At 48.0% G+C, this 27,853-nt stretch overlaps 2 protein-coding genes across 2 annotated transcripts; one reads left to right on the top strand and one right to left on the bottom strand.

The window, feature by feature from the left end:
* LOC149364802 (E3 ubiquitin-protein ligase RNF34-like) lies at nucleotides 1-26,914 on the top strand. The gene is made up of 5 exons (XM_089574731.1): nucleotides 1-156; nucleotides 330-722; nucleotides 15,245-15,487; nucleotides 17,088-17,358; nucleotides 25,144-26,914. The coding sequence occupies exons 2-5, from the start codon at nucleotides 363-365 to the stop codon at nucleotides 25,314-25,316; spliced, it is 1,047 nt and encodes a 348-aa protein (XP_089430857.1). The 5' UTR covers nucleotides 1-156; nucleotides 330-362; the 3' UTR covers nucleotides 25,317-26,914.
* Nucleotides 9,451-11,730, bottom strand: LOC149364803 (uncharacterized). Its single transcript, XM_089574729.1, has one exon. It carries the CDS (start codon nucleotides 11,452-11,454, stop codon nucleotides 9,451-9,453), a length of 2,004 nt encoding a protein of 667 aa, XP_089430855.1. The 5' UTR covers nucleotides 11,455-11,730.
* Nucleotides 26,915-27,853: the final 939 nt, after the last annotated feature.

The raw sequence follows: 27,853 nt of genomic DNA, 5'->3' as shown, positions 1-27,853 counted from the left end.
TCAGCCGCATCCAGCGCGCAATGATGATGGCGTTGTTGCGGGTACTGGCCGTCAGCTGTTGTTCCTAAGCTTGTGCGTAAACAAGAGGCTTACGCTTTTAGCAGCATGACCTAGTAAAGAAAACGTAGACCACCTGGGAAGCGAGTTCAAATCAAGGTATGTTATGTGTTGTCGGAACCGCCGCTACTGAACTTGACGTGGTAGTTTCGAAATAAGTGCAGGCATTGTTTGCCGTCAAAAAATGTCGGTCGGGCTATCTTTCGAGGCCCGACGGCGAGTTTTACTCTATCTGTAGACCTTCTTCTTACGTGTGGTCGTACTGAGTGCAGGGGGCCGTGCCTTTCGCGTCGCACCGGATAGGCATGGGGGCGCCAGCCTTCATGAGGGAGTTCCGCGACCTGATGAACCTGCACAGTGACGGCGGCCTCTTCGGCAGCAGCCACTCTCGCTTGGGGAGCTGCGACAGCTGCCTGGCGAAATTCGGGCTGCTGAAGAGGCGGCACGCGTGTGACCAGTGTGGCACGGACTTCTGCGCGTCATGCGTGCGCGGCCGCCGCTGCCCGCGCTGCCGGGCGCTGGCCGGCGGCAGGCCCGCGCTCCTCGCCCTGCGAGCGAGAGATCTGCGCGCCCTACTGCAAGCCAGGGGCCTGGCGCCACCGCTGGGCGCCCGCGAGAAGGCTGAGCTCGTCGACCTGCTGCTGCTTGGAACTGCTGCCGGCCCGGTAAGATAACGGTGCTGCACAGAGTTCACTCTAGAGCGCGCGAACCGCGTACTACGAAGCATGCAGAAGGTATTGAGCGGCTTCGGGCTCAAAACTACACATTTTCCGTTGTATGGATTGCGGTTTACCTTTTATGTCTTCAAAAATTTTTCCAGCCGTGCAGCTAGCGACAATTAATTTCACTAACACACCTCGGACCATGCCGCTCGAACGTTCTGGACAAATGTGGACTACTGTGCGTATGTGTAGGTCCGCTGTCGCGCCCTGTGAACTATCGTGTCCTGTCCGTGTACTGTGAAGTCTACGCTGTCCCCAACGCAGCGTACCATGACTTACCCGGCCGCAGCAGCGCAGGGACATTTAAATTTCGCTTTTGCTGTGGCGGCTGCAGCATACAAGCCGTTCTTGCCAACGCTAGCCTTGAGCTCAGCGCAGCCCTCTCGCTGTCGCTGTTCTGCTATGTACCCTAGCGGTTCCTCGGCACCGTTATTTAGCTGCACAGCTTAAAATTTAAGCCTTGCTGTCAGTTTTCAAAGTAACAAAAGTAATGACACATTCGGTGTAGTGCTGAAATTATACTGTGTCATTGCATCAGTGTCTGTTATTTCTGTGGTGCATGTAATTTATGCTCTAACGTTTTGTGTTGCAGTTATGAAAAGTGCTTTTCATGACTGAATGCTCATTTTTATTGTGTTGTCTACAGACTTCAATACTCATGAATTTCCTCTTGTGTGTTTTATTTTTAAGTAGACAACGTGTGTTAGGTGTCATGAAATTCTCAGCTGTGCAGTTGTAATCACAGGACAATTAATGGGCAAGTTGGCAGCTGGCAGTCGCTCTTTCTTAGCCTATTGAGAAATAACCTTAGAAGTTTATTGCTGTAGGATTTTCACGTTGTGGTAACAAAATGCCATGGTCAAAAACAGGTCTGACAAAGAGGTGGCATGGTTGATCATATGTGAACAATTAAAAGAAAATATTGTAACGGGGTGGTCTCCACGAAAAGTTGTGCAGCACAGAGAGGTACTCTACGACCTGAGGCACACACACGCACACACTCTCAGCATCGTTGCCTTTATGAGCACCATTAGTCACTTCTTTGTCAGTGGTTAACGCTATGAATAGTGCATACGTGGGGTGAACGCGTAATCAGCATTATGACAGATTACAGCTAACACTGCATCAGTGGCCTGGAAAACCTGGAATTGTCGGGGAAACCGTCAGTTTCCAAAATCAGGGTAGTTAACATGCGGAATTTTGCAGTGGTTTGCCGTGAATTATGATGGTACAGTGAGTGCCCAACATACTATTCGTGCATAATGACATGACATTGCTTCTTTTCGCCTGCATGAAAATCACTGGCATCAAAATCTGTACCACCGAATTCATTGTTCTGGAAACTTTGCTCTGTGGGCTGGGCTGAACTCGTAGGCCATGCTGAAACTGAAACAAATACAGGCTAGTTGCTCTGTAGTTAGAGCTGTGATGATGAGGTCAGCAAAAGCTTCTACTCTGCGAAAATCATCTTGTGCTTTTCCCATAGCAGTACTGCTGTAGGTGTCTTCAGCGAGCATGGGACGCCTTGTTGAAAGCCGAAAAGAATTTATGTGCAATCCATCTTTTTCTCTCGTTGGTGTGTTCTGTGGAAACATGTCTCTTTTATTTAAACTGTCTGTTTTTATTTCTGGATTCATTGAGAATATGGGGTAATTTTTATTATTCGTATCTGCTTTGATTTGGTTCATGGTTTATGGGGTTTAAACGTCTCGAAGCGACTCGGGCTATGAGGGATGCCTTAATGAAATGCTCCGGAAATTTCGACCACCTAGGGTTCTTTAATGTGCACCGACATTGCACAGTACACGGGCCTCTAGAATTTCGCCTCCATCAAAATTCGACTGCCGCGGCCGGGATCGAACCTGCATCTTTCGAGTCAGCAGCCAAGGTTGGACACCACACTTACTCGTAGTCGACTACTGCTCAAAGTATGTGGAAGTTGGATGACTGTCTTCAAGTACAAGTCGTGCTACTTTCTGCGGCCTCAAGAAGATGTGTGTCTGTTTTGGTATTCTGCTGGAAGTCATGACAAACAACGGTCCCTTGTTCAACAACAAAGAGTTTGTTGACTTCAATGCCTCATGGTCCATTCTGTATCACACATCGTCACCGCACTACCCTAGATCGAACGAACAAGCGGAGAGAGCAATTAGAATAACAAATAACACACTCTGCAAGGCATAAGAGTCGGGAGAGGACCTAGACATTGCTCTTCTCAACTACGAAGCAACATCATCGTCCGCATTGTCATCTTCAGCAGAAATGTTGATGGGCCAACGAGTTTGCACATTGCTCTCAGTGCACTCACCCTTCCTAATTCCAAACTACGAAGTCGAAATCTGTCACTGAGGACTTCAGGCCCCATCAAGTCGGACGGTACAGGCACTGGGACCAACACACATCACCCTTGAAACGACTTGAACCTGGACAATGGGTCTGGTTCAGACTGAACGATGAACTGAAATTGGAGACTGTCGTGGTGCTCAGTCAAGAGCCATGTTAGTTCATCGTTGAGATTCGTGACGGAGGTCGATATTGCAGGAACCACTACCACCTAAGTGTGGCACACCTGTGCCCTGTAGACCCGCAGCCATTGACTGGAGCACAAAGGAATGCAGAAGACCTCTGCCATTTGCCTAATGCGAATGAGACTTCTCAGCCAGCACCTGTACCCTGCAGCACCAGCAGCTGTCTACCAGTCCCAGCCCATACCCGATCTGGAAGACAAGTTCGTCCTGCAAACAGAATGGACTTGGAACAAAAAAAGGATAAAAAGGGGGTGTGTTATACACAACAGGAGCAAGCGCTCTCTATGTGCCACCAAAGTTATGGATGTAACCAGCCTGGCTGCACTGGGGGCCTTTGAATAAAATAGATGGTAGCATGTCTGTTGAGGGACGTTATTGCACTTGTGTTTTGATTGGTGCTAATCCAAGTCATCCAATGTGACCAGAAGTATGTATCACGGACCCACATATGACAATGAGCACTTGTGCTGTACAGGACTAAGAGAATTGGATAAGGTGCCCATTGCAGGGCAGTCTGTCCATTATATGTGATAGATCTCCAAGCTCAAAAGTGGCTTCAGGTTTTCCTGAAGCCCCCTGAAGCCCTCTTCAGGTCTCTGCCTAATGCATCATATCATCCTCATTGTTCCAAACAAGAAAAGCAACTGACATATAGCGCAGTTATTGGCTGAATTTGGTTTAGGTGTTCCTTCTCCATTGTGTAGCAGTCTTTGGGCTGGTTAGTGTATATTTACTTAGATATTTGTCTGTGCGTTTTATAGATTGACTCCCTAAGTTAGGGAACCGGAAAGAAAGAGGAAAAGTTGGCATGTCATACAGGTCAAGCAGCGGAAGCTCGGAGCTCTGAATATTCAATTAAAGTGACCTGACCGGCACAGTGCATGACATGTCTGAGCTGAGGTGGCTTGAGAAATATGTCACCGGATGTGTGATTTCGACACTTCATACCAAGGAATTTGTAGTAGAACATGTGGGACAAGCATTATTTGGTTCGATTGAAGTTTGGCCAAAGTCTTTGACATCTGCAGTGTCATCAATGTTGTACGTTAACGGCAGTGATCCTCCACAGGTGCACAGAAAACTTGGCGTTATTAATGCACTCGAAAATGCACTCTTGTAGCCTTTCTCAGTATCTGGTGCACTTTTTGGCAACATTGAACTGACTGTGCTGCTGCACAATTTTTCTGTGCCTCTTCACATAAAATGACGGCTCTCTTAAGTGCTGCTGAGAACAGTTACCAATGTTTTAGAAAAGTACTTGCTGCGCAGCTGAGTGACTGCAGTAAGTTTCTTTTTACCGCAAGGCCATAGTTTATTCTGTGATAGTGCAGCGGGGTTCTGTGATTATGTGGTGCTTATCTTTGTATAGGCCTATGCAAGAATTTTTTGTGTGACCTTTTTAAGAAGAATGGGTACGTGAAACCTTGTGAAGTAACGGTAGTTGCAGCTGCTATATTTTTTGAAGGTTTGGAGGGGGGCGGTTGGCAAAGCTTTCTGCAGTAGCATCATAGGCATCGTTCTCTCTATCTTTTTTATTTATGTTTGTAGCTAGGTTCACACTTCGTCTCAGCCGTGATTCATGTATTGGTCGACCCCCAACTTTGGAAACCGTAGTTTTGAAAAAGCAGCTAACTCGCAACCACCTCACCTGGCATCCTTTACTTCCGAGGGTAATGAATTTTTGGACCTGTGTTCTACATTCTCGCTCTCTCAGTTAATACTGCAGCCCACTAGAATAACATCTAACTCTTTGAACACTCTCGTCCTAATCCTTAGCAGCCATCCTTAGGATGACTATGCATCTTCAGTCTCATATCTTCTAGGCATAAGCGATCATTGTATGCTTTCATCTTTTATTAATGCCCACGTATCAAAGACATCCAGAGAAGTAAAGACATTGCGAGATTATAAGCGGGCTAACTTTGACGCCATAAATAACGAGCTTTCAGCCTTTATTGACTTTTTTTTTACCGGTTTTGATGATCGCTCTGTGGAAGCTAACTGGGAAATTTTTGCATCAAAAGTTCATGATCTCATCGAAAAACACATTCCTTGCTTCAGCATTACCACCAGTGCTAATGCGCCATGGTATAATACACACATCAAACGCCTATCTAACAAAAAGAAACGTCTTTATCGCGCCACTATACTTTCACCTACTGATACCCATTGGTCCACACACAAAATAGCCTCTGAAGCTTACGTCACTGCATTGAAGGAAGCCAAGTTAATTTTTCTTTCTAACACTCTTCCATCCATGCTAAAGACAAATCCTAGGAAATTTAGGCGCACAATTAACCCTTCAACCTCCGACTGTACTTCGCTTGGAAGATTCATCACTTAACCCCATTCACGCGAGTCAGTGTGCTACAGCCCTTAACAATTCCTTCATGAAAAACTTCTCTCCTGTCACGAACGTTCCTTCACCTCCTACACATCATTATAACTTCATTCAGATGCCCAGGATTATTGTAGATGTGCAAGGCATTGTTAAGTTAATTGATAACCTGCCAAATCACTCTTCTCCCGGTTACGATGGTAGGTAGGAAAGACTTTTATTTCTCTAGAAAGGTGCTAGTAGCAGACGAGAAAGAAGAGGTCCATCTTCCTTCTTCTCACAGGGTCGGTGCCCCTATTCCAGGGCTCCGCTGAGCTTCGCTGCTCGCTGGGCGTGCTGGATCAGACCTTGTTGGCAACCCAGATCGCCGCTGGAGAGCCGGCTCTCCCACTGTTCTGCACTCGGGTCTTTGCGAAAGTTGTCGTTTTTACTGCATTCCCACGTGATGTGGTACAACGATGGTTTGCTGCCACACCACGGGCAAGTGTCCCGATATTGCGTCGGGTAAATCTTGCTAAGGATATGCAGGTTTGGGAATGTTCCTGTCTGCAATCTTCGCCAATACACTGCCTCTAGTTGATTTAGATCAGGATGAGGCGGCGGATAGCGGATCCGTACCCCCTTATGGTAGTTGAGAATGTCTGAGTACGTAGGGCTGACTCGGTCGGGTAGATCGTCCGATTGGGAGGAAGCTCGGCTCGTATACCCTCGAGCTACCTCGTCGGCGCGTTCGTTCCCCGCTATGTCGGTGTGTCCTGGCACCCAGTAAATGCTATGTGTGACTTTTGGTGGGGTCGCGCTCTGGAGGAGCCGGAGCGCGGCGCGACCTATGCGGCCGTTCATGTAGTTACGGCACGCTTCTCTCGAATCTGTAAGGATGGTAAGGGACATGTTGCTCCGATAACCGGCTACCGCCGCTAGAGCTACGGCCAGCTCCTCCCCTTCGGTTACCGTGCAATCCCTCACTGAGGCGCTAGCTAATTCCTTTAAGTTCGAATCAATAACTACCGCCACTGTGCTGTTATGTGAGCTTCCTGTATACGGAGCTGCGTCCGTGTATACCGTGGTGGATTTTGTAGCTAGATTTTGTTGTACATACCTCGCCCGGGCTGCCCTACGGGCCGCATGCAAGTTGGGGTCCATGTTCCGGGGAAGGGAGCGAACCTTTAGCGTCTGGCGAATTGCGTCCGGTATGCTCGCAGTACGATTCTCGAATTCCGCCGTTCGGCCTAGCCCCAGTCGCCTAAGGAGCGAGCGCCCCGTAGGAGTCTGCTGGAGCCTAGCTAACTGTGTGACCAGTTGGGCTTCTTTGATCTCTTCGAAGGTGTTGTGAATTCCAAGAGCCAGTAGTTTTTCGTTGGAGGTGTTCATTGGTAGATGCAGGGCTGTCTTGTAAGCTTTGCGGAGTATGGTATCTGCACTATCCACTTCTCCTTTGTTGAGGTTGAAGTACGGGAGGGCGTAACCCACGCGACTGACCACCAGGCTCTGAACCAGGCGCAGGGTATCCCCCTCTCGCATGCCGCTCCGCTTCTGCGACACGCGCGTGATCATTCTGGCGACCTGAGTGGTCGATTGCTTGAGAAGGCCGAGCGTATGGCCGCATCGCTGGTTGCTCTGCAGCCACATTCCCAAGACTCGTATTCTGTCTCGTTCGGGAATTAGCTGTCCCTCGAGGGAGACATTGAGGGACCCTTCCTTGTGTTTCCCTTTGTGGACTCGCAGGAGTTCTGATTTTTCGGTGGAGCAGGCGAGGCCTCGTGCACTGACATATTCTTCCACGCAGGTAGCCGCTGCTTGCAGTCGTTCTTCTTTCTGGCCGAGCGACCCAGTGGTAACCCAGATCGTGACGTCGTCAGCGTATATTGCGTGCTGTATGCCTTCGATCTTCTCGAGTTGTCTCGCGAGGCCGATCATGGCCACGTTGAAAAGTAGTGGCGAGATGACGGACCCTTGAGGTGTGCCTTTGTTGGGGGTCGAAAATTTAGCGCTGCGAAGGTCTCCGAGCCCAACCGTTGCAGTGCGGTTGGAGAGAAAGGCCTTCACGTAGCTGTGAATCTTCTCGCCGCAGTGGAGGTTGTCAAGTCCTTCCATTACAGCCGTGTGGCTAACGTTGTCAAAGGCTCCTTTGATGTCGAGGGCCATAACCACGTTCTCGCCTACGCTCGGGACGTTGGTGAGGACTTCCTCTTTGAGTTGTAAGAGGATGTCCTGGGTGGAGAGGTGGGCTCGGAAGCCGAACATACTGTGGGGGTACAGGTCTTCGTCTTCCATGTAGCTTTGGAGCCTCCGAGTAACGACTCGCTCGTAGAGCTTGCCTAGGCAGGAGGTGAGTGAGATAGGTCGGAGATTTTCAATCTGGAGTTTCTTACCCGGTTTGGGGATCATTACGACCTCTGCATGCTTCCACTCTTCAGGAACCGTTCCTGCGGCCCAGTGCCCGTTGAGGAAGGTGGTCAGTTGGTCGACCGCCTCGTCGCAGAGGTTGCGTATGAGTGCGTTCTGGATCTTGTCTGCTCCCGCCGCAGTGTTGCGCGTGCATGCCTTTATGGCAGCGAACACTTCTTCCCTGGTGATCGGCCTGTCTAAGTGGGTGTTCGGTTTCCCCAGGTATGGTTTCGCGTATGCCGCAGGCAAGGTCGTGCCGTAACATTTCTCTTTGGCCTTATCTAGCAGTTCCTCTTCCGTACCCTCGAAGGTGTGGACGAGTCTGCGGATAGCTTTCCCGCTTTCGGCCCTGGTTTGGGTAGGGTCGAGGAGGGTCTTGAGTATACGCCACGTTTTCGCCGTGCTGAGGGTGCCGTCCAGCGAGCTACTGAACTGCTGCCAGCTCTGCCTGGCCAGTTGGGTCGCGTACTCCTCCGCTATCTTAGTGACTTCTGCGATCTTGAGCTTGAGCTTCCTGTTAAAGCGCTGCTTCTTCCAGCGCTTGGTGAGTCCTCGACGTGCCTCCCATAGCCTGATGAGCCGAGGGTCCACCTCTGGTGTTTGCTCGGTGCGATCCACTTCCTGAGTGTACCGCTTCTGGATGTCTTTAAGTTGTTGGCACCAATCATCTATGGAAGTAATCCCCCCTTCCAGGTCCGCGCAAGCCTTGCGGAAAGCCGGCCAGTTGGTGATCTTGGCCGTGCCGAGCTTGCGCTTGATGTTGGTGGCTGCTATCGTGGTCTTCAGGATATAGTGGTCACTGCCTAGATTCTCCAGCAGATTCTCCCACGTTGCGTGCTTCACTCCCCTGACAAACGTTAAGTCCGGACACGTATCCGGGCAGATCGAAGTGCCAAGGCGCGTGGGTTGAAGTTCGTCTGTTAAGAGGGTACATTGGATCGCTTCCGCCGCGTCCTCGACCTGTATACCTTTGTGATTATTAGTGGGGTATCCCCATTGCTGTCCGCGAGCGTTGAAGTCGCCTACAATGAGCAACGAGTTGCTTTTCGCAAGTTTGCTGGCCCCTAGAAAGAGTGTATCAAAATTCGCGTCCCGCTGGCGAGGCGGGCTATAGAGGTTTACGATAAAGACACTCTTTTCCTTACGCTTCTTTTTGGGAATAATTTCCGTCACTAAGTGTTCAATTTTGGTGTTGGGAATTGGGTCATGGGCTATGGCTACCAACTTTTTGCTGACCAAGGTTGCCGTGCGTCCGCTATCGTAGCACGTATATCCCCTGAGTGACGGTGTCGTGTTAGTTTCCTGTAAAGCTATTATATCGGGTGTGGAGCCTTGCGTATGTAAAAACTGCATTAGGAGTCCCTGCTTTTGGCGGTACCCCCTGCAGTTCCATTGCCAGATTTCTAGTGGAGTTTGTTTAGCCATGGTTTTCGGCATTGTTCTGATTGGAGCCTTCAGTTCCGAAACGGCGCTCGTGTATGAGCCTGTCCCGGGCCTCGTTTGTTATTCGTTGCGTATTTTGACTTTTGACGTGGTTGCGGAAACTTTGGTCCTGCATCGCAACTTTTTGCTGTAGTAATGTGACGTTCTGTTCTGACAGGTTGAGTTGGACCTGCATGGCATCTAATCTTGCATGCGTTTGCCGGAACTGTCCTTCGGTGCGAATCATGAAATCATCCATGCGCTGCATGAAAGCTCTTAATTCTTCGGGGTTCACTGCTAATGGGGTTGGAGATCGTTGCACTTCGGCCGCCGGGGTCGGGGGCCGCGGTACGTGCCCTGCTCTCTGAGCCTGCATCTCTTTAATGAGGTCATCGATTTTTTTTCGGAGATGTGCATTCTCCTGTCTTAGTTCTTTAATTTCTTTCGAGTTACGCGTAATATTATCTTGATCCGAGTGCGGAATCAGTGGGTTTGGAGAGCCCGCTCCCCAGCTCACCTTGACGCCGCCCTTCTTCTGTTGTTTCTGCGGCGGCTGCTGCTGCTGCTGCTTCGGCTTGGCCGTTGACCGGTTGAGCGGCGGGAAAGAGTCATCTCTGGATCGGCTCTGGCTGCGATCTCCCACGGTGCTACGGCCTCGGCTCGAGGAGCGGCCATGGTCCCGCTCCGAGCTAAGCCACCTGGGTCGGCGCTCTCGACTCAGGTGCGGGTTCCGCTGCTGCTGCTGCTGCGGTTGTTGCTGCTGCGGCAGTTGTTGCTGCTGCTGCTGCTGGTGCTGCTGCTGCTGCTGCTGCTGCTGCGGCTGTTGCTGCTGCTGCTGCTGCCATTGTTGTTTCCGGGACTGCCGGCCGCCGGTCGTGCTGCCCCGGAGCTCGTCAGTAGTTTTGAGGCGTCGACGGCACTCCTTGGTGACGTGGTCGCCTTCGCACACCATGCATTTGGCCTTGCACGGGTGGCCTTCTGGTGGGTCGTGTGTGCCGCACGTCCTGCAGAGCTTGGTGTTCGGCGTTGGACAGACGTCCGAACGATGGCCTTGCTCACCGCACACGTAGCAGATCTGCCTCGTAGGACGATATGGGTAGGTCTTGAATTCTCCGGAGCAGTAGATGACCCAGTGCGGGATATACGGGCCGTCGAACGTGATGAGCGCCGTTTCCGACTTGCCCAGCATTCTCGCTTCCAGGATCTTCACTCCTTGGGATCGAAGCCGCAGCCTCGATTTCAGTAGGGCCGGTGATTGCCCCGGCATGACGCCGTGGATTACCGCACGCTTCAGGTCGTCCGGTAGGGCTGGATAGGTGTTGGTCGCATAGGTCTGGTCATTGATCGTGAGCTTTTCGATCTTCCTGAGCACGTCGCCGATGTCCAGGTCGGGCGTGCTCGCAATCATGATGTTCGATCCGGGCCGGAGTCTCATGATGAAGTCTTCTTCCTTGATCTTTCCTCCGCTGGCCGCGACGAGGGCTTGCGTTGCCTGGTCGACACGGATTTCGCTGATTTTTAGGCCTCCCTTGGGGCGATAAATGATCTTGATATCATCCTTCGGTAGCGGCGGCGGACGTGGCCTTATCTGCCGCTGCGCTCCCGCCAGATGTGGTTTTAATGTAAAGCGCGGCACGCCACTCGCTTGCGTCTCTGCTCCGCCAGCTGCGGCTGTCGGCGCTATCTTGTTTGCTTCTTCCCGGGGATCGCCTGGCCCCTTCGAGCCTTTCTTCGAGCCTTTCCTTTTTAGGCGCCGTTTGTAAGAAACAAGCTCCCAACGATCCATGTCTTCGTCTTGCAGTGGGTCGATGTCGGCCCCGTCGTCCCGCTGCGGTGGCGAGGTCTCCATGGCCTCGGTCACTGCGTCCCCGAGTCCGGGGCTCGCATTGACCGGCGACGCGGCAGGAGATTCGTCCGTACCTTCAATATTCGCCGAACCTTGGGCCGAGGTCCGGGTAGGTTCATTCATGATAGGGTCGTCAGCGTCCCGGGGTTCCATGCTGGCCGATGTCTAGACACGCAAGCACCGCACGGGGCCGCCCCGGGAGCGCGCTAGGCCTACGCTAGGCTCAGCGCTCCCGGCCGCAGGTGGCCACTCAAAAGTCCGATAAAAGTCCAAAAAATGGGCCTACCGGCTCAAGAGTGGTGTCGCCGTGGTCCAGGTGACGTTATCCGTCGATGTAGCCGAAAAGTTTCGGTGGCCCACGTGAAAATTCGGTCGGAATCTTCGAAAAGACACGGAGCCGATGTGGAGTGCGTCCGTCCACATGCAAACGCCCGCGTTCCTCCCCCGGTTACGATGGAATAACAGCCAAGCCACATTCCCTATTTTCCAAGCAGCAGGAAGTGAGGATGTATCTAGTGACTGCTGAAAATTTTTTTTTAAGATTACTGAACTATAAGCACATGTATTTTTTAGAAACCCGGTTACGATGGAATAACAGCCAAGTTTCTAAAAAATACATGTGCTTATAGTTCAGTAATCTTAAAAAAAATTTTCAGCAGTCACTAGATACATCCTCACTTCCTGCTGCTTGGAAAATAGGGAATGTGGTTCCATTACATAAATCCGGTGATAAGACTAATCCAGCGAACGACCGACCCATTTCTGTCACCAGCACTTGCTGCAAACTACTAGAACATGTAATCTTTTCTCATTAACTTTCTTGAATCAAATTCATTTTTCACCGCATCTCAACATGGTTTCCGAAAATCATATTCATGTGTAACGCAGCTTACATCCTTCATGCACAAGCTCCATGACATTTTAGACCGTTCATTTCGTGCAGACTGCGTTTTTTAGATTTCTCTTATGTATTCAACAAAGTTTCACATGAGTGCTTTCTTTACAAATTAAAACAGTTAAATATTGGCTACAGTCTTCTAAAATGGATTTAATGTTTCCTTACTAATCGCTTATAATTTGTTGCAACTAACGGCCATAACTCCCCGCTAACGCATGTGCATTCTGGTGTGCCACAAGGATCGGTTCTAGGGCTACTTTTTTTCCTTATCTACACAAATGACCTTGCCTCTACTGTGTCTTCTAATATTCATTGTTTTGCTGATGAGTGTGTTATCTTCTGTGAACTAAGTGACGCTAATGGTACTACGATTCTGCAAAATGACGTAACTGCTATAGTGAATTGGTGTAATTCTTGGCTCATGGAACTCAATACTAAAAAAAACGCAAATTCATGCACGTATCTCATACAGATTCTGGCCTCATGACTTACCACCTAAATAACACTGCTTTTTAATCCGTTCACGCTTACAAGTACCTCGGAGTATATATTACGAGTAACTTATCCTGGGCTAGTCACATTAATTATATCATCAGTAATGCTAATTGCATGCTAGGTTACCTTCGTCGTAATTTTTCCAGCTCTCCATCTTCCCTTAAATTGCTGCTTTTTAACCGCTTAAGGGCCAAATAAATAAAAAAATTATGTTCCCAAATTGCCAAATTTTTTTATTACGTAAAATGCTTTAGTAACGTGTTTGAAACGCAAAAAAAATCACAGAAACAATTTATGGCGGATAAATTATATTTTATTAGTCATTACCTGGACCCTTGTGCAATACTCCATACCTAACACCTTGAGGAGCATTCAGAAACAACAAAATAAATTCTTGAAAGTCCAGATAGTGCAAGCGGCTTAGAATTGGCATGCAAAAGATGCACCACTGCTTCTAAATGCATTCAAACTAGATGAGACTACTGTCCGTGTGGTAGCGTTCGAAGCATGGCACTGCGCAGAGGGCCTTCTCGCACCACCTGCACCAGACCCTTGTTTCCTTGTGGATGTTTTTCCCATTGCAGTCTCGCTTCAAGTAGCACACTACACAGCAGCATGTCAGTTCTTTCTTCTTCTCTGTTGGTGGGATGTGCGACGGAAAGTGGCGCTTACCGAACCGCTTCATATCCAGGGGACGTCCTGGCCGCCCTTTCTTCTTGGTACCGTTGTCATTCGCGTACTTGCTGAGGGTCTCCTCAACAAGTTGTAGCCGGTACTCAAGATGAGATGCTCGGCCTGAGGTTGAGGGTTGAAACCTGTTTCTAGGCATCACCTCGCTGAAGACGGGTGTCTCAATCAGACGGTTTCTTGACCAGTACATCCTTTCATCTGGTTTCCGTACAATGCCTTGCAGTAATAGTAGGCTAAGGGAAACACGCAATTCCTCTCGCGTAAGCGGATACCATTTTCGGAAGCGAGAGTGCTTGCCCAGCTTACTAGAATTCAACAGCTGAGAGGCGTACCGGTTTGTCTCGGCAACTATAACTTCAAGCAGCTCATCGTCGAAGTAAGCCTCAAAGAGCTCCAGCGGTTGAGGAGGAGAACTTACTGTGAGCTTTAGTCCTGGAGAACCCTTGAAGGGAAACCGCGGAGGTCGAGCTGGGATATTGTCCAGGTCTATCCGGCACCATTCACAGGAGCTCGCCATCGTGTCATCGCTGCTGTCTTCCGCTTCTGACTCGCTGTCAGTAAAAATGTCATCACTATCCTCTTCACTTGAAGAAGAACAAAAAACGGCATCGTCATCACTTCCGCTATCATCCGAAGCAGAATAATCTCCCGCACCAGATCCACGCACGGATGATGCAATGTTTCTTAAAAAACGCGGGAAACGGGATGCAGGAATTATCTAATGTTCAAAAACGCATTCAAGAAAAACGCCAATGATGGGACCCGTGCTGCCATCTATGTTTTATGTGGTAAAGTACCGTTTAAGAGCTGGGCTCGCCAAAAGCCCCTTGAAACATTGCGGAAAAGCTATGACGAGCTGGGCTCGTCATAAGCAAAAAAGTGCTGGTCGCTTGTGACGAGCTGAGCTCGTCATAAGCCCTTAAGGGGTTAAGAACGCTAATACGCCCGAAACTTGAATATGCGTCATCAGTATGGGATCCTGCTCAAGTCACCCTAACCCATTCTATTGAGCTTGTTCAAAATAATTCCACTCGCTTCATCCTTTGTAATTACAACCGAACAGCCAGTATATCAAACATGAAAATAGCCTTGAGCTTTCTTTAGCACCGCATTGTAAAATTTCTCGCTTGGCATTATTTCATTAGCTTTTCCATCATTCCATACTGCATAGTGAACTAATTCTAGAACTGGTCTTTCGCTCCCATCGCATTGATCACATTCACAAAGTTGCTCTGGGTCGTTGTAACACTAAAGCTTTTTTCAGTCATACATTCCACTTACTTCTCGTGAATGGAACCACTTTCCTGCTGAAATTGTGTCCATTACTAATAATGAATTGTTTCGAAAGTGTTTAGCTAATACTGTATGATTAGGAGAACATTGTTTTATAACGCTTTGTTGTATTGTATGTTTAGGTAACGCTTGGCTAACATTGTATAATTAGGAGCATCTTTCTTTTTTTTTTGTAGCATTTAGCTGCGTTTCTTGTTCTTTGTTGTATATTTTAACCACTCCTCTCTGTAATGCCTCTGGCACTGAGGGCAAATAAATAAATGAATAAATAAATAAATAAACGTCTATGCAAGCAAATACATTATTTTCTCTCCTTATTCTATATGGTTTTGCTGCCTTACGTGGCTTTTAGCATACATGTCAAGCAACATAGCCCTACAATGCCTAAATCCCTGGTGTTGTCAGAGAGCCCTGGCCATTATTTTTTAAATTATGCTGTGGGTCTGGTGAGATCCGTGAATATGCACAAACAGGGCATTCTTTTTCCTGCCCTACAGTCCTTTCTGTCAGAGCATTTTGATGGGGCTCAAAGTACCCCAAGCTGAGCTTTTCTGGTACTTTGTGCAGGAGCCTGGGACTACGAGGGCAGGGCGACCAGAATGGCCAGATGACCTAGTCTGGGCAGAGCGGCCAGGGCATGCTGAGCGGCAGGAGCAACGGGAATGTCGAGACTGGCCAGAGCAACCCCAGAGGCCACCACCGGCCTATGTTCCGCCACCCCCACCACAGTGGGGTGGCCCATTTCCTGCTACCGAGGATCCCTTCCCTGCTGCGGATGCACTCTTCTCTCCAGCAGAGACACCCTCTGGGGTGAACCATTCTTTCAACATCAATAGGGTTGTGTGAACACTTGAGGCCCGTTCACACTTGCCCAAAAATCCGGCGAGCGAACCAGATTCGGCCGCTTTTGATGCCGAGCGACGCGGAAAGCAGCGCGGCGAGGGCGATCGGGCTGGACCCATTTCCGCCGCGCGGCGACAAACATGGCGGCGCCCTTCGAAGCTGGACCCCCCGATTCGGATTGAATTCTCGTTGTTGCTGCCTTTTTCATATCGTTCACTGGCCAGAAATGCGGCACAGGTCTTTCACTTCCTCCCACCTCGCCTCCAAGAAAGTGTAAAAGTGATAAATTTGCTTTTTTTTTTTTTATTCAGAGTGACGATTCCGTCGCTTCTAGGCTTAACAGCACAGTCGGTTTGTTGGCAGTAATGTTTCCCGTACTGACAAGTAGATGGCGCCACTACACGCTGAGTTTATTTTTGCATCTGTGCTAGCATACGCTGAACTAAAAGTGAGAATGTGCCTGCGTTTAACGTACGTAAGCATGCATACGCTTATGGTGCGTAGACAGCGTAAATTTATGCTCTTTTCTTACTATATCTGTGTATGCCGCTAGCAGCGACGTGGTACGGAAAAGCGAGAAAAAGCAGCGGCGCGGCGGATTTGCCTCGCCCGCGCGTGAACAAGTGAGAACAGGCCCCTGTTTTTGCGGCGAGCGAATCCGCTTCGCTCGCCGGTTTTTTGGGCAAGTGTGAATGGGCCTTTAACGGGGTAGAGATACCAAATTTTGGTTTTGTGTTTTTCCTTTTTAATGATGTGCAGCACATTAAAAAACATGAACAGAAACATGGATTGCACCAAAAAGCAGTAAAAAATTTAGAATTGAATTTTTTTCTCTCATGTTGTTTTAGGTCCAGTTTCAATGGCTGAACGACAGCTGTGACGGTACAGACAATTTGAGGTCATGTGAACCATACAAAAACTGCATTATGATTGCTGCATTCTTGTTTTCTGTTTGCATCAGCTCAGATGCAATCCTGTCCAAGAGTAGGAATCACAAAAAATGAACAAGCAGCAGTTATATCGCAGTTTCTGGCATGGCTCACCTGACCTCAAAAAGTATGTTACGTCATAACCATTGTTTGGCTGATGAAACCGAAACAGCATGAGAAAAAAATTCGGTAATTATTCAGCTAGTCTAGGTTAACTCCAAGTCATGACTTACTGGGGTTGAACAGCTGCACCAGATGCGTCATTTAGATACGATTGCGTATTTCTGCGCCATGCTGTGCCAAAATGCCTCAACTTGCTGCAAAAGTTTCCAGTTGCGCTAGATTTAGTAAGAAATAAGAGCCGCATTGGCCACCTGCGTTTTTTGCCGGTGTATCAGGTGTTGCCAATCCAATCAATCCACCTACAGAGGCGCAACAACGAAAAGGCATGTGCATGCTTGGTGTGGACGCTGTTATGCTGGTTATGCGAAGTTGGTGAAGGAAAGAGGGGGATTGAGACTTGCACAGATTTAGGTACTTGGGGGAACCCAGCAAGGGCACTGTGGGACCTGACCTGAGAACCCCTGGAAAGCTGAAGGTGAGAGAGAGAGTTGCCTAAGTGTGCATTTTCTATGCAGCATGTGCCAGCACCGCCAGAAACCGAACCCACAAGCAGCAGCAGCAGCAGCAATGGCACAGGTGGCGACTACACGGACGCACCGCCAGCAACTGTGCCATTCGAAATGGCGCTCGAGCAGTTTGAAAGTGTGGAGGAGCTGGGCCAGCTATCTGTTTTGCAGATGAAGCTCATGCTAACCCGCAACTTTGTCGATTACCGCGGTTGCTGCGAGAAGGCTGAGCTGCACGAAAAGCTAAGCTGGCTCTGGCATCAGAAACGCAAGCACCGAGGTACGCCAAAACTCCCTGCACTGGTTCTCATTGCCTTTTCTATTTTCCTTTTGCAACTCTCCTTTGCTGTGACTTCCGGATGTCGGTGTAAGGGTGTGAAATCCATGTCGGTGTCAGGGTTTTGGAATCCAGTCCCAGCTGTGGCAGCTGCATTGCAGTGGTATGCTGTGCGTTTTCAGTGCATGTTAAAGAAACCGAGCTGGTGAAAAGTAATCAGGAGGCCTCCTGTACGGCGTCCCTGTAAAGCACACCACAGTCGTGCTTTAAACTACGTGGCAGTAGTGACAGATCTGCAATGCACGCGTTGGCGTTGACAACGTTGTGCCAGAAACGCGGCACTGGAGCCATAAGCCATTAAATCACTGCATTGTGTTGTCATGAAAACCTGAGGTAAATAATACCATATTTACCCAATTCCAACGCGCCCCAGACTCCAACGTGCACCCAATTTACGGCATCAAAAAAAAAAAAAACATTTCAAGCCCCGCTTCTAACGTGCATGTGATATCCATGAATGAAAATAATTTGCAACCGTTTCTATATTTTGAGGTGAGAACAGGCTTTTTATTCACCTGAACTTCATTCACTGTCACTCTCATACAGCTTCTTCTCACTCTCCGACCACAACATCTCGTCTTGAGTGCCGTCTATGGCATTAGAAATTCCGCATTTCTTGAAAGCACCTCGGTGGTGACAGGCATGTGGTCCACACGAAGCTGCCGCGTCAAGTCGACCAGCTCATCTTCAAGGTCGGGAAACCTCCCCGCTTGCGGACCGTGGCGGCCTTTGCTTGACATTTCGCACTCAAAGATTGACTTTTTCAGTCTTCGCTAGTTGCGAACACAAGTCTCTGGCACACCAAAATGATGGGCAGCATGCCTATTGCCGTTCTGTTCTGCGTGCAGAATAACTTTGCGCTTCAAGCTTTTCTTGTGGTGGACACGACGTCTCTTCGTGGCCGCTGCATCCATTCTCAAAAACGATATCGCATGGAGAGCCTGCTGGAGAACACCACTGTCGCGCTACGGACGATGCTATAGCTTGCTACTCACGTTGTAAATGCAGCAAAACCGAGGCGAGGCGGTTCGTCCCGTGAATTTCTTTTGTGCCATGCTCACCGACAGAAATGACAAGCACCACACCGGTTGAAAACGGCTCCTGCGACGCAGAAAACGACGAGCAAACGTGCTCCCATGTTTGCCAGCAGTTAGTGAGCTCCCACATCGTATAATGGCGATGACGATGGGCAGCTATGGGGCAGTTTCAGTTTGTACTCGAATCCAACGCGCATGCGATTTTGAGACGTATTTTCCCCGAAAAAAGGTTCACGTTGGAATTGGGCAAGTACGGTAATACACTTCTACACACAGCAGAGGACGCACAATCAAGCGCGAAAGTTGGCGAGTCCTCCTCGGCGACTTTTTCGTGCTCGCACACTCCTCCGTTGCCCGCACCTGCGTATACAAGTTGAGAGGTGGCTATTGGTTAGATTCTTTCAGACGTCAGGCAGCTACTATGGCCGCGGCCAATAAGCCACGTAGCTCTGGAGGGGGCAGGAAGCTCCGCCCCCGGAGATGGGGCCGCCGGAGGAGTGCCGACCTTCCAGCATGCAAAAAATGACGAGAGAAGAGGGAAAGGCGTGAAGATGCGGAAACTCAAATTTTGGCTACAGATAACAGCTTCTGCAAGGCGCATTAAAAAAAAATTCTCACTGGACTGTATTCGTGATGCGGCGTACATTGACATCTCAGGGATACCACAACTTTATTAGAGCCCCTTTCAGAGTCCCTTTAACACTGAATTGACCGTTTCTTTTTAGGGGCTGTGTGACTGTGTGCTCCTTTTGCAGGCATGTTGGGCAGACCAGGACCTTTTGAGAGCAGTTAGGGTTCCCTGAGGCTGAAAAGATAGATACGTGGCCTGTCTGGCTTTGCAGATTCAAATAACAGAGTATTGATATATGTCTTGAAACCTGCTGTTAGCATAGCTTTTCAGTTTGGCCATTGTGGCTTTGTGGATATGGTGTCCAGTCATTGAGCTGCTTGATTCCGGTAGCGGCAAAATGTAAAGATGCTCGTGTACTAAGATCACTGTGCACATTAAACAAGTCACATATTTAAACTCTAGTTGGTGGTTCTTCACAGTGGTGTGCTCCATAGTCTAGGTACCAGTAGGAGTGTTAAAGATCAATGCAGTATGTCATGCTCAACTATTGGACAGCAGCTGTCTTGCTTAGATGGCGTAGAGGGCTTTGTGTACAAAACATGGTGCACCGCATCCTAATCTGGCTTTTGCCGGAACAGTGCTTTGAATCTCATTGTGTACTGTTTTGATAAGTGACGTTTTAAAAATGATAATTGATTGTTTCTGCTTGGTCTAATTGAACAAGTTGGAACATAGGACTGTCAAGTTCTTGAAGAGTTGTAATAAAATTACAGGGGGGCTTACATGCTTATATGCTCTGAACTCAAAAACATTGTTTTGAATGTAATTTTTGTGTCCTTGTCATTTTTTAATTTAGTTAGAATTTTTTTCTGTGCCTTTCGAATGACCCTTACTCATTAGCACACAGTTGTAAGGCAATGCATATTATAAGTTCACTTCGTTTGCCAAGAAGCAACGCAATTTTGTGGTGTGTGGGTTGCATGCTTCCCTCGCAGACTGAAAGTCGTGGGTTCAATTCCCCGCACCTTTAGAAGAAAATTTTTCTCGGATACCATGGTGACGCCATCAGGAATTTTTTGTCACCACTTTTGCAGTCAATGATGTTGGGTTTCATTGCCGATGCGCCATATAATACTTTTGCATTAAAAAAAAAAATGGCTGAGGCTTAGCTTAGGTTAAGCCTAGTCAGATGCGAAGCATATTGTCGCCGAGTTGCATATCGAGCACGCCGCTTGGCTAGACGTTCTTCACGCTCTTCATCAGTCTCTGTAGCACGCCGCAACTTTTGCTTCTCATTCCAACGAGCAGCCCTGTCTCCAGGAGGCATCTCTATCCCGTGTACGCCTAGCAGAGGCAGGCGCACCCCCTTGTATACCGCCGCTCCAGCATCACGTGTTCACTACAGCGCACCTAGCGGCAGAAGCAGGAAACACATTGGTCGCGACGCCTCGCGCGACGGCGCGAGCTGGGGCCCCGTTTCTCATCTGCTGTGACGTCACGCATCACGTGGTATGACATGGAGGTCACGAAAGGTCAATGGTAACGACACCGCCGCGCTGGACGAGCTGGGTTGGGCTATTTTAGTATGCTTCGCATAAAATGATAGATAGGCACAGGGATTGCTGAGTAGGCTACACATCTTTCTGCGTTTTGTGCTTGGGGATTGTGTGATTAACAAAATGCACTTTTGGGTCACAGATTGGTAGGCAGCATGTTGGTATGCGATGGTCCCACAATAATATTTTGTCATACTTCTCCTGATCTTTGGGAGCACTGACAAACCTCTGTGGTTCTTTAAGGGAACACTAAAGGGAAATAGCAGACTTGGTAATGTGGATAGAGTATCCCTTGGAAACACTGCCAACGTTTTTTTCTGAGCGGAAGGGTGGCTGCGTTTCTCAGGAAATCTCGAAATGCAGTTCCCGAAATCTTTACACATTGAAATCGTTCGCAGAATTTTCTTGCTTCGGCATCTTTTTTTATGACTTCTACATGACCAGCTCTAGCGAGGATACCAAGCCTTGCGTCATATAACGTGACGCCCGCCAACTACTGCGATGGCTTCAGCAGCGGCTGGTAGACCTCTGTCCTAATCGCATTTTGTAGCATGCGTCAATGGTCTACTGGCAGTGTGGATTTTGTCACTGATGATTGCACATGTAAATGCCACCTGGTTGGTCGTTCCGACGACAAACCACGCAGCGAGCCGGGCTATTCAGCATAGGCCTATTTCAGCGTCAAGGGAAAGCAGGGATGCACTCTTCTGCAGTGTTTTCTTTCTCATTTAGCTTGACTTGTCGACAGTGTGGCCTTTGGGACCGACGAACTAGCGTACTGTGCTGATTTAAGTGCGCTGTCGTTGCTGTTTCCAGTGATAGACATTTTACAGCGAGCGAGGGAAGTGATTTGTTCTTGGACTTGTTTTTGTATCAAGCTCAGGCAATTCAGTGTTCATGCACGTCAGTGGTTGTTAAACTCAAGAACAGGAGTGTAAAATATGCCCTGGTATGGAACCTGCATTTCTTGTGTAGATACAAGAACTTACAGTGCGAGGCAATTAATAATCATGAAATTAAAGAAGGTGTCAGGACAAAAAAAAAAAAATGTGGCCTGTCGCAGCCGTCCATTTGCGTCAATGCAGCCCACGTCTCACCCATTCTTCACGAGGTTTGTGCAAAAGCAAATTTGAGAAATCCCAAAGTTGTGAATGTTGTTATGTATACCCAATTCAGGTGCATTTTGTGATGTGCTTGTTGTTTCGAAGACGTGAGCTTATTTGTAATTATACAGTGAAGTACAAGAGTCATGCGCAAGGCTTGTTTGTTCGTCAGGGATGGGAAGAATATTTCATTCTCCTGGAGTTGCAAACGGGAGTAAATTTCGCTGCTGCTTGCACTGCAGCTGACGTATGTTCATTCATTTGGGTTTATTCCTTGGTATCGTGGTCAGTTTGACATGGGCTTGTCATTAGTTTCTCTTTTTTTGTTATATGCTCATCTTGTTTACGCTGCTCATATAAATGACTTTGCTGTGACGAAAACATTCTTCCTTGGTATGAATTGGTGCTGTTTGTAAACTTGGATTGGTGGCGAAATGCAGCTCCTTCTGAGTTGGTGTAGCAACAGTAATAGTTTACCGTGACCTGTCACCTTGAGCCTGCGTCTTCAGGCTAGTGAGTTCTTTTCGAGAAAAAAAAAGCCTGTTTACTGTACCGTAACACTGAGGCAGAGTACTCTTCCTTGGGACGCAGAACACGCGTCTAAATTTTCCGAGAGGCAGCGTTTTCAGACAGGCTTGCTCATCTGCATACCAACTTCTCGTAACACGCGTTCAAAAAAATTTCTCCAATAAGATGCAGTCTGTTGTTTGATGGTACTTGCCCATTGCCGTTGAAATAGTGCTGTACAAGAAAGCGATGACCCAATGCAAAGAAACTCATCGATAGCAACTGCGTGGGTACACCACATTTTGGCTTTTGTACAGTAAGGGATTGTTCTGACAACGTTTTGCCCATTCCGATGCAAATGCTGATTACATTGAGTGTTCACTGGTGTCTGAACTGTACCCTTGTTTAAGGCTCTTGGCAGTCACGGCGGCCACTAATACTGCGGTCTCATAGCTGGGACATTTTGACTAAGTGTTGCAGTAGTTCTAGATTCTGGGCAAGCTGCATAATATTTACAAATGCCACACACTGCTCAGAACTCGGAATGTCTTGCTGAATTAGAGTCACTGTAAAGGAACTCGCAGTTTTTAGAGGTAGCATTTATTACCATATTTACTTGATTCTGAGCACTCCTTTTTTTTTTTTCAAGTTCGAGTTGCCCAAAGTGACGGAGAGGTGTTTAGATTCAAAAAAGTATTACCTGCCCCCCCCCCCCCCCCCCCCCCCCCCCCCTCCTTATTTTTCCATGGTGATAACTCAATGAGTCTGGTCAAACAACACACTAATCAGAGCAACAGCACACCCACGAAACCTAGTACTGCCATGCTCTGCTGATGCCAGGCCCACGGGAGAACGCGCTGCTTTATCGGGGTCATCTGTATGGCGCTTTCAGCCGGTTTTTGGCTTTCTGTGCTGGCATCTGTCGTGTGATGTTGGACCGCAACAACATACGAAGCCGGAGATCGCGTCATGAACTCCGTGCGACTCCGATGGCTCTGGCTCGAGGACAGAGTGAGCAAGTGTGCTTGGTAGCGTGGCTTCGCTCTCTTCCTCACAAAAAAGGGGGGTGCTTAGATTCGTATACAAACTCAGCATCAGGTAATTTTTCTTGTTACATTCGCTCAAAGAATGAGGCTTGTTTAATACAAGATCTCCAGAACGACTGCAATGGAAGAGAGTGTTCACCTTGTTCGTCTTGCTTAAAAAGAAATGGTGCGAGGTGTTAGTCACTGGATTTCGTTTCTCAAGAAGTTTTCAGGTACAGTTGCCACTCGGTAGCTAGAACTGGCAATTCTTGTACAAGTTCAGGCACGCTTGCAAGCTCGCAACTTTTTTCTGGTAGAAACCTGACCTGCAGTGAATCGCCCTTCGGCTATGGTTGGCATGAACGGTTTAGGATTTTCTTGTAATCGTAATATATCAAAAATAAATTTCCTGAGGTCTCAAACTACCCCTCTTGTTTTATTCATGGAAATAAGGTAAATTAGTAATTTTTCCGCCATTCTGTCATACCTATTATTATGTCCATAGAAACAGTTGTATTAAAAAATGAGAATTTGGCTGCCACCACTAAATCCTGTGAAAAATATTTAAATCCGCGATTTTTCGCAGAATAGCAAGAAACTAGGGGCCTTACCAATTGCCCTAAGGATGTGGTGTTGCCATGGTGTGCCAAACCACTCCCACTGGTTTTGATACTATCGGACAGCCCTGGCCAGGTTATCAGAGATGCACAGCAGGTCGTGTGGCACGCCGTAGCAGAAGGCTCCAGATTGGTCTGGGGTCGCCTCACATACTCTTCAATTCTTGGCACACGGGCATTTTTACATTTTTACTCCATTGAAATACTGCTACCACTGCCAGTCTCAAGCCCATGACATTGGGCTCAGGAACGAAATGCCATAGCCCCTGAGCCGCTGTAGTGGGTCTGTGCAGAGGCTTTGTGTTTGTGGGAAAAAACGGAAAAAGTAGCTAAGAACTTGGGGGCATTCTTAAAAAAGAAAATGTGATAGTCTTTAGGCTGCCTGCTGTGGCGTCTACAATGAGTGTCTGATGTTCTTCGTGCGATTTCTCGCTAAAACTCCTGTTGGAACAAATTTCGTTGCCCTCATACGGTATGCATGAGTCATAACCGTGCAGATTGTTCCAGTACTGTCCATTAGATCATATGGAATTATACTAATCAGACCTACTAATCCACACTAATCCACCCATAATTCCCTTGAATCCACCTTAATCCATTTTCCGGGGTGGGCCAACTTCCAAATTTCGGGGATCCACCGGCCATGGTGGGCAGGATGCTCACAATCTAGTGGCCAGGTTGCCACCTGCCTCGGTGGGCAGGTTGTGATGATGTCACAAAGTCACGTGACCTCTCAGAACCAATCATGATGACCCTTCAGGGCAGATTGTGATGACATCACATTGTCATGTAACATCTCTTGACCAGTCAAGGAATTCCGTTATGGAGAAACCTGCATGACGACAGCCTAAATGCTATAGCATTAGAAACAAAACTGGCACTCAAGAAATGTGGATTAAGGTAGGAGTATACGGACCTGTGCCTTCTTTTGTATTTTTCATGTGTTTTTTTTTTCGCCCCGCCGTGGTGGCTCAGTGGTTATGGCGCTCGGCTGCTGACCCGAAAGACGCGGGTTCGATCCCGGCCGCGGCGGCTGAATTTCGATGGAGGCGAAATTCTAGAGGCCCGTGTGCTGTGCGATGTCAGTGCACGTTAAAGAACCCCAGGTGGTTGAAATTTCCGGAGACCTTCACTACGGCGTCCCTCATAGCCTTAGTTGCTTCGGGACGTTAAACCCTAATAATCCAAACCAAACCATGTGTGTTTTTTTTTTTTTTTTTTTCATGCTGGTTGCCTACCTGTCTGCTGTCCTCTCTGCCTTGCCATCCTGAAATTATCCGTCTCCTCTTTTTCTTCCTGTGCTCTGGTCCAGATGATGCGTTTGGCGAGGAGGACCTGTGCAAAATTTGCATGGAGGGCTGTGTGGACTGTGTGATCCTGGACTGTGGCCACATGTGCACCTGCACAGCCTGTGGCAAGCAGCTCAGCGAGTGCCCCATCTGTCGGCAGTACGTGGTGCGTGTGGTGCACGTGTTCAAGGCGTGACTGCAGCAACACGGGGCCGCCCAGAGGGGAGCCACGCCTGGGTCCTGCAGTGAATGGGGCTGAACGTTGCGGCTATGTGTGTGACTTCAATTCGGGTTAATGCGAAATCTTATTTCTTGTAGTCACTGCGCTGACAACTGGCCTACACGGTGCATTTACTTGTGCCCTTAGGAACTGTGCTTTGTTTTTTTGCATGCGAACACCCTTCGCCTTCTGTATTGTTTTTAGAAGTGGGAGGCTCGCTTTTTAGCGGCAAGAACGTGCAATAGGATGCCTGCACTATTGCTACTCCCCTTGCCTCAGTGTTGCCTTTGCTTGGCCAGGAGATGGGCTAGTAGCAGCAGGAATGAAGGTTTACTACTTTTTTGCTAGAGATGCGGAGCGCTTTTAGTAAATATACGGTCTTTACTTGTTGTTTAGAGGGGCATTGTTTGTGCCTTGATGCTGGGATGATTTCATTGCCATCGCAGAAATTTGAGTCGAAAGAAAGTTAGTTTAATGTTATGCAGTGCATGCCCAGTGATCCAACATTTATTTGTTTTAATGGCACGGCGATGCGCTGAGAAAAATTTATTAATTTCAGGTATGATACTGCAGACGATAACTGGTATGTGCCATTGGATCCTCACTGGGCTGTTAGGATTTAACTGTCTCGCGGTTGACCATTGCTCTAGAGTTGTGCATAAAAATATTGGTTGTTGTCTGGCTGATTTCAGCCAGGTGCGTGTTGGAAACTGCATTATTAGAATTATGCTGCATTTCATTCCATTCTAGGTTGGGGTGAGATATTGTTGCGACTGTCGAGTTTTATGTTTCATGAAGTGCTCTGCTTCGCTCTTTTCATATTTTTCGGACACTGAAGAATGCACTCTTTTTTTCCTTTGGATTTGCCTTTCTCAAATGGCTTCTTCCAGGGTGTAAGCGCACAATTTAATTCTTAGGTACAATTGAGAGCTGCCTTAAACGATGTAGACAGAGGAGGGCTGCATATGACATTTCGGCATACATTGTGTTCTTTTTCTGGTGTGTGTCCTACTTCATGTAGTTCTCAACTTTATAATGATTGTTTAGTTAGGAAGCAACATATGAGAAGAAAGGTTTTCTTAATTGTAGTTGAACAGATCTCTTTAGGTTTACTATGCTTTGCTTGATTTACTTGCGAGTGTGCAATTTGCTGAGCAAGATGTTGCAACACCAAACTGCCTACTCTTTGGAAAGGAAAATTTCAGTGGAATTTTTTCATTATTGAAGTGACAGGGATTATTGTGTCTTGAGACTGACGTTTGGCAGATACCCTTGTAGCGAAAAAATTTGTCATAAAAAATTATAGCTTTCTCGTGTCATGTCGGACCTGCTTGTGGTGTGACGCATGAAGAGTTTGATTTGTGGGGCTACTGTCCGTGGGAGAACAAAACTGTTGTATTTGAAGCGCCATCTGTCTTGTTAGACAAATCTTTTGCCACAACTACAGAAGTGTGTCTTTTTTGATCATGCTCTGGTGATGTCACTGCAAACAATTATGCTTTCCAGTTCATGCAAAATATCAAAGGTGGCAAACATAAGTCGTAGTAACAAATAAATTTGCACGCATCACAAAATGTTGGGTGCATTTGCTGAAGAAATGCATTCCCACCGATTCCCGATGGAAGCCTCTGTGTTGTGTCAGGGCTGGCTTGTTCTGCGTCTGCTACTTTCTGCTCCTCATCTTATCGTTCTTCCGAGCTCACCTGGATAGTACAAATCCTCTTAGCTGCATAACATAGATACCATACATTTTTCTATTTACTTGACCATGCGTGCGCAATACTTGGGCATGTAGTATGCAATGCCGCGGTGGCTCAGTGGTTATGGTGCTCGGCTGCTGACCCGAAAGACGCAGGTTCGATCCCGGCCGCGGCGGCTAGAATTTCTTTGAAGGAGAAATTCTAGAGGCCCGTGTACTGTGCGATGTCAGTGCATGTTAAAGAACCCCAGGTGGTCGAAATTTCCAGAGCCCTCCTCTACGGCGTCTCTCATAGCCTTAGTCGCTTTGGGACGTTAAACCCCATAAACCAAACCAAACCAGCATTCTTTTAAAGGCATGGCTGATCTTAATTATCCAGGTGAGTAGGGACCTGGATTGCTTATGGGACAAGCGCTTTTTTACATGCAAAAGTTGCCGAAAAGAGCGAACGCCAAAGTAGGTGGAAAAATTATGAAGATATGTGTGCATTCGCAAAGTCAATGGATAGCAGTACCTTCTCCGACAGGTGACGCAACAGAAAATGTCGCAACTGTGGCACACATCGGAATGATTCAACACTTTTTGGAAGTGAGGAATTAGCTTTATTTTTTAGGACTTATTGGGTACCTGTCACGTCACCTGATAGGTGACTAATTGGGTTCCCAACCCGAGTCGATGTTATTAGCCGTAGCGATGGCTCTGTAGGAAATCTGGATGCTTTTTCCAGACTGTATTATTGTGATGTGGCATCCAGGAATGAATTTCTGCATTAAAAAGAACAAATTTTGTATGGTAGCTACTTAGCAAGCAGCTC

The sequence above is a fragment of the Amblyomma mixtum genome, chromosome 2 (assembly GCF_055824585.1).
Source record: "Amblyomma mixtum isolate Tamu chromosome 2, ASM5582458v1, whole genome shotgun sequence".
NCBI lineage: Eukaryota > Metazoa > Arthropoda > Arachnida > Ixodida > Ixodidae > Amblyomma > Amblyomma mixtum.
The sequence above is the reverse complement of the archived record's forward strand: the minus strand, read 5'-3'. Positions and strand labels throughout refer to the sequence as shown.

Bases quoted from the DNA above. Each gene is read 5' to 3' on its own strand.
- LOC149364802 (XM_089574731.1), top strand. From the start codon at position 363: ATGGGGGCGCCAGCCTTCATGAGGGAGTTCCGCGACCTGATGAACCTG. The intron at 723-15,244 runs GTAAGATAACGG...TACTTTGTGCAG, and splicing joins TTGGAACTGCTGCCGGCCCG to GAGCCTGGGACTACGAGGGC. The intron at 17,359-25,143 runs GTACGCCAAAAC...GCTCTGGTCCAG, and splicing joins TCAGAAACGCAAGCACCGAG to ATGATGCGTTTGGCGAGGAG.
- LOC149364803 (XM_089574729.1), bottom strand. From the start codon at position 11,454: ATGGAACCCCGGGACGCTGACGACCCTATCATGAATGAACCTACCCGG.